This window comes from Nicotiana sylvestris, chromosome 8, assembly GCF_000393655.2.
Source record: "Nicotiana sylvestris chromosome 8, ASM39365v2, whole genome shotgun sequence".
In the NCBI taxonomy this organism is placed as follows: domain Eukaryota; kingdom Viridiplantae; phylum Streptophyta; class Magnoliopsida; order Solanales; family Solanaceae; genus Nicotiana; species Nicotiana sylvestris.
The window spans coordinates 44,050,771-44,060,330 of NC_091064.1; the positions used below are offsets into that span (position 1 = coordinate 44,050,771).

General features: G+C 37.0%; 1 protein-coding gene across 1 annotated transcript; it reads right to left on the reverse strand.

The window, feature by feature from the left end:
- Positions 1-1,340: 1,340 nt before the first annotated feature.
- Positions 1,341-9,236, reverse strand: LOC104233852 (ribose-phosphate pyrophosphokinase 1). Its single transcript, XM_009787298.2, has 9 exons — positions 9,028-9,236; positions 8,744-8,938; positions 7,255-7,503; positions 5,902-6,045; positions 5,573-5,740; positions 3,522-3,591; positions 3,034-3,115; positions 2,305-2,464; positions 1,341-1,622 (listed from the first exon to the last, which is right to left on the reverse strand). Exons 1-9 carry the CDS (start codon positions 9,109-9,111, stop codon positions 1,584-1,586), a joined length of 1,191 nt encoding a protein of 396 aa, XP_009785600.1. The 5' UTR covers positions 9,112-9,236; the 3' UTR covers positions 1,341-1,583.
- Between the last annotated feature and the right edge of the window lie 324 nt (positions 9,237-9,560).

A 9,560-nucleotide genomic window follows, 5' to 3' on the forward strand; every position in this document is an offset into this window, starting at 1 on the left:
TCTTCCGCAAATTGGTTTATCTTCCGCAAATATAGGCTTACCTAGTCGTAGAGACTAGGTGCCGTCACGATGGTTCACGGAGGGCGAACCGGGGTCATGACACTGGGTTGGCGGGGCACCGATTACCAAAATATGTTCGTTCCCATCCGGCTCTCCCCCAACCCGTCCCACCCCTAGCGTACCGGGCTAACCCTGGCTGAACCGGGTCGAACCGGGCTATCAATTGGCTAGCCCGGCCGATTAACAAGTAGTGTGTTCCCTCGTGATAGATTATTTTGATGCGTTTTATCATTGGCCCTTGGGGGCATCCACTCCCCCAATGATCATGTTTCTCCAACAAGTTTTACAAAACGCATTTTTAGAATGTGATTTATGTCAAATATTATTTCACAACCTGTCTGAGGGTTCCACGATGTCCTTAAATGAAATTTCAGACATGCAATTTGCATATTTCTGGCGTTCTCTTAAAAACTATATACCCGTGGAAAGCCAAAAGTACATATTTTGGTAAAATTCCATCCCCAATTATATATATGTTGTTTGTGCCCAATAAGGTGAAAAACATATCACTTGGTGATGACCTTTGTGCTTGGGTGAGTTAGAGAAGTTGGGATTCTGATGGACAAAATTACACTTGTGGTACTTAGTGAGGATGGTATATTTTGTCTTCAATGTTATGGTTTGAAATTTATGCGCAAAAATAAGTTGGCGTCCTAGTGGTGTTAAATTCTGGTATTAAATTTGAATGAAAAAATATAGTGCATTGCACATAACCTATTTGTTAGCTTTTTTAAGGGCTCAAACTAATTTTCACTTATTCAACCTTTCCCAACCTATGCTTGGTGTAAATTCTCCGTATCCATTGCCTTCCCTAACCTATGCTTGGTGTAGATTCTTCTTTTTTCTCTATGACGATAGTGTGTGAACAAGCTCATGCACACCTCGACTATTAGCTGCGACCTGCTCGGTGTCGATTCTTAGCACCTGAAACACATGGTGCGACCTGCTTGGTTCGACTTGTTTTTTACATTTTTTCTTCTGCAGATACTAGAACCTTCATACATAATTCTCAGGCATTTCGTATAGTTTTCTTCCTGCAATCATATTCCCTTCAAAACTATATTGCTCTGGATTTGTTCCCAGAATCCTTTCTATATTTAACTGAATTCCGACAGCTTCTACAAATACAAGTGGAAGAGAACTTGTGCGGCACAGAAAAGGTAAATTTGTTCAGGGCACGTTTCAAACCTTAATTTGCTCAGTACTTTAGGCAAGATAAGATTCATGATGCTATTATTGCTCAGTACTTTTGGCAAGATGCGATTCATGACGCTCCATAATAGCAATTCAATTAAGCTTCATATTAATCAAAAAGACTCATCTACTACATGGATCCAAGTCACTGATTGAAAGATTTACAATGTAACATTCCGCACAAAATATCTGTACATCAGAAAATGCTCTCTTTGTTACTAGACGAAAATTTTGGTAGATTTACATACTGCTTCAAGCTCCAGGCAACATTAAAAATACTGCTTCAAGATTCAGATAACAGTTTCAAAACAAGCAATGAACATGAAGGACTAATCAATTCCCAAGCCGGAGTAAGGCTCAAAGCCGCCCTGACAAGTATAGACAGACAGAAGAGTGGCAAGGTTAGATAAGACACATACTGAACGTCTCCTCAAGGATTGCTATAGACACTATTACCATTAAAATCGTGAAAGTGAATTACCTTCCTAGCTAATAGAAATATTTGATAGATGTTAAAACTGCATAATTTAAACAGGGAGGCCCCAAATCTAACCGGTGTTAGTATTCACATGTAAAAGAAGTAGAATTGTACATGTAGTATAAAGCTTTAAACTTTAAGGAGCTGATTACTATTAGTGTTATTTAAGTTTCCTCAGTCGTAAACCACTGCCTAAATCTAGTAAAACTATGGAGTTCCTAAGTTATTTCCAGAAGCAATTATAAAATCACATAAGAATCATACAAGAATGCAGCCTAAATCAAGGTGTTGCAAGATTTATAGAACTTTAATAATGAAACAAAAAGGTGTGATTTTTTCTCCATGTCAATTAACAATGTCATATTAGCTTTGCTCTTCTACTTGGTAGAAAAGAAAAAAGAATGAAACTTCGCTTGTTCTACCTTGTACTTTTTTAAACAAATCCGATGACATAACGCCATTATCCCGCAATTCAAATCAGGAAGGAAAAGGATAACTAATGAAACAGGACAGATAAGGGTTATTAAACCATTGTTTAACTAGTTCATCTTAAAAGAGAAGCTAAAACTTACTGCGCAGTCATCATGGACACGCCAAATCGTTTCGCCCAAGAGGTTTGCAACAGACAAAATGGTCAGCTGGGGAAAATAGTTCTGTTCTGCCACCGGAATGGTATTTGTGATGATTACCTCCTGAAACAGTCCACTCGACAACCTCTCTATCGCAGGAGGGCTGCAAAAAATAAGATTAAGATTCAGACTTCAAATCCCAGCAAAGGCAACAAAAACAGTAGGTGTTTCTTCCCATTCGCCTAAGCCTTGTTGGACAGAGTTACCAGGTACCTGTATTAGTGGGAGGTAGCAGGTACCCAACAGAATAATCAAGGGACGCACACCACCATTATCAAAAAAGGTATCATACAAAGTTCACCAACAAGTTGGGCAGCCTAGAATCTCGATATCCAAAGTCTTATCTTGAAGGACACAATGAAAACAATGCTCTAGTGCCCTAGTGATTTAATTACAATAGAAGGATTTGGATGGGCATTCTTTTTTCCCCTTCCCCCTTTATTTTTGTGCCAAAAGATTGCCATTAGCAAGTTGATGCAGTTCTGAGAATAGACCGAGAACTTATTTTATCGGGATCCATAGTGTACATGTGTTCATCACCACTTACTGTGAAACAGATGTAATTAAGTAATTTCAGGCTAATAATGACGATATGGAAGGGAAAGTCTTTTCATTAAAATAAGCAAGCCCAAAATTGATGCAATGCTCCAGCTTTGGGTAAACCAGAAGTACCTGAAAACCGCATGAGTGGTGCATGCATAAACTTCCCTGGCTCCTTCTTGATGTAAAAGGGCAGCTCCTTTTGCAATAGTACCTGAAAACAATTATAGATTAACAAGGAATAATCAGTTTTGACCAATAATAAACTAACCAAATCACCAATCATGCCGAAAAAAAGAAATGGACAGAAAAGAGAAAAAGGAGCAGAACATGAGCATGAAGTATGTCTCCCAGCCAGGTCAAAATCATGCCTAAACAATAATAGCTAGTAATACATACAATAACAAAACCAAAAAAAACAATTAATTTGTGATATAGCACTTCACATAGAACAAAAGGGGCGAAAATAATTTTGTAGTTTCTTGCTTTCATATTTGACCACTTAACTTAAAACAAAATTGAAAAGCTCCATAGCGTAGAAAAGGAGGTGCAGATTGCTTTTATCACAAAACAAAACTGCAATAAAATAAGACCAGTAAGCGAAAACGAAAAGTACTAACCAGCCGTATCAATCATGTCATCAACCATAACTGCCACTTTTCCCCTAACATCGCCAATCAAATTCATTACCTATGAGCAGAAAAGCAGCAAGTTAGTGCTCACCAAAAGAAAAACATAAACAGGTACATAGAGAGTTATGATATATGGAGGGACTGACACAAGTATTGATGATGTCATATGCAAGAGGATTCTTGTACTTGGTCTAACATGTTCAAAACATGTAAAGGTACGTTCATGAGAGAGATTTTGAGAGCACGAAACGCAAAAAAGCGATAGGGCCCTGCTTTGCTTAAAGTGTGGAGCAAAGCGCTCGCTTCGGTGAAGTGAAGCAGAATTTTTAAAAGATCTTAAATGATCATTGCACAAATAAATAAAGTAGCTAAATGAACAACACCAAGTTAGACCAAGGGAATTATGTTTGCTATATTTAAAACTAATAAATAAGGGCTTCTGAATTCATCTCATCTTTTATGAAAATTCATTTTTCTTTGTTGATTAATAACCTTATCATCAAAATAAAATGCGCTTTATAGCAATATCACATATACATTTCAACCTCGAAATTTTAATTACGAAAAAATTTAGAGAGTCCATTAGTTCATGAATCATGACAAAAGAATTATTTCTCGATATAGAAATCAAAACTGAATTATAGGAAAGAAAGAATAAAAAGAAAAAGAAAGAAAAAAGACATCCCCTTTTTACTTTTGCAATTAGATTCTTTTCTTTCTATTTCTATTTTATTTCATTCCTATTCAACTCAACAAAATAATACAGTATCTATTAGCAAGTAAAGAGCTAATAATCATCCATAAGACAAGTCTCTCCTTTGTTCATATTTATTGGATGATGCCACTTAAATTGCTTTTATTAGAAAGTAAAAAAAGAAGAAGTCATTAATCAATTTATAACTGATTTTTATATGTAAACCAACGATTAGCAGAATAAATTGAAACTAATTTGGGCTTCTTTTTTATTATATAAACTGGAAAACAGAGGGAAAAAAAAAAGCAGTTGCAGCAATTAATCAATTGAAACTGAGGGAAAAGAACATGTCCAATAGAATTCTGTGAAAAAAGGAAAAGAAAGATTACCAAATAAAATTAATTAACAAAGTGAAAAAAAAAAAAAAAGAAGAAGAAGCAGCAGCATCAGCAGCAGCAATAAAGTAGCAGAGAACAAAGTCAGGAACCTAGACGCAGAGAAGAGGCAGGGATGAAATTGCAGAGAACCTTTTTTCCAAAAAGGTCCCCATCCTTCCCTTTTTCTTCTAAATAAGTGGCCTTTTCCGAAAAACCCTAAAGAAGTGATCACTTCCTTGCTTTCTCGCTTCTCGCCTCTTCAACTAAAGTGAGCTCTTCATTTAAGCCGTCTCGCCTCAGCTCTTGAAAGCTCAACAGAGGTCGCCTCGCCTTGCTTCAAGCGATGAAGCTAGCGCTTTTTATTAAAAGTATAATGTTGAAGGAGGTGAGCTGACAAAATAGCAAAAGACATAGTAGGTGGCTTCTATGGCTGAACCACAGCCCAGGAACTCAATTCCAAAAAATTGGGAAGATGAACCTTTAATGCTTGTAAAGAGAAGTCATGTTGTACAAGAAGTTGAAAAGTGATGCTTAAGTTGCAGAGCCAAAGCAGTCAGAGTTAGAGGAATCAACACTGAATTTCTTTCAAGGAAAGAAAGAGAATCTTATTTCAACGGTATATAACCAATCATGCAATTAAGAGAATACACAAAATTTATAAGCAAGCATATGCAAGCCCACAAAAGTATCACCGTAAGCAAAACAAAGAAGTTAGCATATTGCCCAAATTACAATCAGATTTAGCACGTAGCCTGGCACGAGGAATTGCATGTAATAACAATTTCACTGCAAAGCCAATATACAATAGATGAAGAAATATAAAAAGTTTGTTCTTCACCAAAAAGCTGTTTAAAGCATCAAAATGAACTAACTCAAACCAACCCCACGTGCTCCCTCCAGACAAAAGAAAAAGGATAAAAGAAGAGGAAAAGAAGAAACCTCAAATAAAATACTAGCAACCAGAATACCTCAGCAACATTGTGCCCATGACGTCTTTTATCCACAATAGCTAGAGGTGCATCAGATAACTTTTTGGCAAAAGCTCTTGCCCTTGCAACCCCACCAACATCCGGAGATACCACAACTAGATCATCAGAGCAGATAGTCTTGCTGGCAAGGTAATCAAGTATGACAGGCTATACATGCAGACACAAAAGAAAGAAGGTAGATAAGCATATGAATGAATACAATTTTTCCAATTTTCTAGCAGAAGGAAAGCCTTTCTCATTCTACAAAATCATGCCTAATACTGATGCCAAAAATGCTAAAGTTAATATTGTGGCTATTGACAAATTACCTGGCCATGTACATGATCCACTGGAATATCAAAGTAACCCATTGACTGGCCAGAATGAAGATCACAAGCAAGAACTCGATCTGCACCAGCTTCTGTAATCAGGTTTGCTACAAGTTTGGCAGCAATTGATTCACGACCTTGAGTCTGCAAAAGGATTGGGCATTTGACTGAACTAGACTAGCTAAGAACTAAGGTTTATCTCTGTTAATACTGACCACACCAAAACTCAAGTACCCCTCGCCCATTCAATCCAGAATAGGCAAATGTTTGTAAAAATGAGGACATGCATATATTTTAATTTTTGTTTGATAAGTAATTAATGATATTATAAATTTATGCACTAAGCCAGTGCATCAGGCATAATTACAGGTTGAGCAAACCCTCTATTGTATCTAGCATTCCATCTACATCATGTTCAATTACCAGATTGCACCAAAAAGCTAACAAAAAAATACATCTCTGTTTAAGGCTGTGAATGTTTCTCGTTGTGCCTTTAAAAATTCTATTGTTTAGGTATGGTATTCCAAGTTCTTAGAGACTTCTTACTAATCCCCTCTCTGCTCCAACCTTGCAAGAGCTCAACAATTGATTTTGGCATGGTCCAACTCATGCCCAGAATTACCAGAAACATATTCCACAGCTGCCTAGTGACCCTACAATGCAAGAAGAGGTGGCCAACTTCTTCCGGATGCTCTTCACACAATGGACATCTACTGCACAGTTGACACCCCCTCTTTTGGAGGTTCAGTTGTGTGAGACAAGCCTCCCGAGCAACAATCCAAGAGAAACAAGAAACCTCCAAAGAAGCCTTGCTTCTCCAAACCTTTTCCCAAGGCCATAATACCCCATCGCTGCTAGAATCCAGCATGTGGTAACAACTTTGGACTGAAAAGAGACCCTGCTGATGGCTTTTCCAACCTATGGAGTCTGTTTTGTTGTGATCCAAGGTTATGTTGTTTAACCTCTGAAGCAAAATACATAGTCTTTCCACTTGATTTCAAGGACATGCATTTGAGTTCCAAAAGCTATTTCATCTTCACATACCAAATTCTTATTCATCTTAATCAAAAACAGAAATGGCTTCAAAGATAAAGCATTCATAATATTCAATCGTTTCACGGTTACATAAAATTCATCGGACCTGAATCAACTCTGTAGCTCAACTTATTAAGCTAGGTCCAAGTTGAGAAGAATATGCATTGCTTATTGACACACCCATCTGATCAAACATGTATTATGGTAGCTGTACCATCTTGGTTTTAAACAACTAATTTTCAACATGGAAATAACAAGAATCTATGACATACTCGATCATTTATTTACCATTTAATAGGACAATCAGCATAGAATTACCTTACGATCAGCACGGGCATACCCAAAGTACGGAATCACTGCAGTAATATTTTTGGCTGAGGCTCTACGGCAAGCATCAATCATTATCAAGAGTTCCATCAGATTTTCATTAGCAGGAGGACACGTAGGTTGGACAAGATATACATCACAACCCCTAACACTCTCTTGTAACTGGACATAGATTTCGCCATCAGCAAAACGTTTTATCATTATCTTTCCAAGTTCCAAACCCATGTAGCAAGCAATTTCCTATGAAACAGGCAGCATATCCATCAGCAATGACATATCAAAAGAACACATAATGGTATTACCCAAAAACTATTAAACAACTTCTAATGGAATTAAAAGAACCGCATTGGTAGAGATGATGAAGCAAGCAAATCTATATTTTTATTGTTGTTACTTTGAGGTGGTAAACTCAACACCCCCCCCCCCAAAACCCCCTTACCCTGGAGACCAAGCTTGACCTTTTCCCACTTGCTCCTAGCTGATCTTATATGACACCTATGATGGAGTCAAACTGGTCAAAGAGAAGAACTAGCAGGCTTCTAGGCTGGCAAGGAAGGAGTGCATATGACAGTTAAGGCAAATCCCGCATGGAATAGGAGATAAAAAACTTTATAAGGCATAGCACAAAGTTCACATGGTACACGCACTTTTGAACTAAATGATGGGACAAATCCGTGAGGTCTATTAGGTCAAAACAGACGATACGTGCCATAGGCTTGGGCTGTGACACTAGAACCCCCAAACTTATAGTTGGATGTTAAAAAGTATTTACCACCACGCTATCCCTCCATTGTTGAATCGAATAAAATAAAATGTTAGTAGTTTTTTAGCACTACTCTTTCACTTATTTGACCAATGTAAAATACTGGAATACATTGTTTTTGCACTTCCTTTTTTAACTTTCATAGAATCTTTAGAGCTTTAAAGAATGCCTTGGATGACTCAATTAGGACTTGGATGACTCTGTAGTCTCAATTTCAGTAACTCTAGAATGGAGATTAAGGTTGTGTATATTCAAACATTCCTTAATCATCTTCATCTGATATCAGCTCATAAATGAAGTCTATAATAATTACCATGGAGAGCAAGACAGGAAAAAGAATTGAGTCAAGTAACACCTAACGTATCTTATACTCATGTTGCAATTGAGCCTACAGAGCTTTTTCTTTCAAACAATCCCTAAAGTCGAATCCTCTGTTTCTTTAGGCATTAATCATCTATTTTTGGCATTAATTGAAGTTTATTGCAATTACCAAGGGGAGGTAGACAGAATAAAGAATTGAAGCTTAACTTTCAATTAACGCCTAAAATTTCTTATGCTCAAGTTGCAATTAAGTCTACAGTTTATTCTTTCAAGCAATCCCTAAATTCAAATGTGTGTTTCCTTTACTTTAGCTGCTGCGAAGGCATCAATTATAACGTCAATTTCTTATTATTTTTACAATGAAGTAGAAGTAAAAATACCAACTACAATTAATACCTGAGAAAGTGCAGGATTGGCAGTGCCAGAGAAAATCCGGAGTCTAGTATCATTTTGAGCATGTGGAACTGGAAATCTCCTTACTTGATTAGCGGTCCAAAGATTGTTAAATGAACTGTCACCATTAATCTGAAGAGCCATGCTTGATCCCCCATTCTCCTTGTTAAACCTTAATGGTTCAGCCACATTACATCTCTACAATGCCACAACAACATTAAGATAGCAGCGCGTTGTTCTCGCCACATAATTAATCTAGTAGTAAAGGGGAAGAGAAAATTGCTTACTATAATTGAGTCTCCGGCAGCATATCTACAAGGACGAGGTTTGCTGGTAGCTAAAAAGCTTCCAGGTAGAGCTAAAGATGCCATGTGGAGAAGAGAGAGGGAGGGAGATTGTTTTTGGTGTTAGGGTTTTAGAAAGGAAAAAATATACTATCTTGAAATCATGCCTGAAATGACTTTCCGAGAGTCGTGCCACACGTTGTAAAGTGCTTGAATTTAGAAACAAAATTAGTAAACATGCTTATAAGGCAAGGTTACTTGGCACTCTCCTTTGCCAATAATTCTATTTATTTTTTTTCTTCTTTTTCTGAATTTTAATTTCATTTTTCATGTTAACTATTTCAATTCAAGAGGACGATATTCGTTAATTGGTGTAACGTTCCGATTTAAGAATTTTAAAAGCCACCCTTTTTAATATCTCTAAGAGGTAAAATAACCGTCTAAGAAACTAATATCACCATTTCGGAAATTATTAATTATACAAGTAATAAAAGAGGTTAAGAAAACGTTTCTTCCAACTGTCGTGACTTTTTGAT

Bases quoted from the DNA above. Each gene is read 5' to 3' on its own strand.
- LOC104233852 (XM_009787298.2), bottom strand. From the start codon at position 9,111: ATGGCATCTTTAGCTCTACCTGGAAGCTTTTTAGCTACCAGCAAACCT. The intron at 5,741-5,901 runs GTAATTTGTCAA...CTGCATGTATAG, and splicing joins TGGATCATGTACATGGCCAG to CCTGTCATACTTGATTACCT. The intron at 2,465-3,033 runs GTACTTCTGGTT...TATTTTTTGCAG, and splicing joins ACCACTCATGCGGTTTTCAG to CCCTCCTGCGATAGAGAGGT.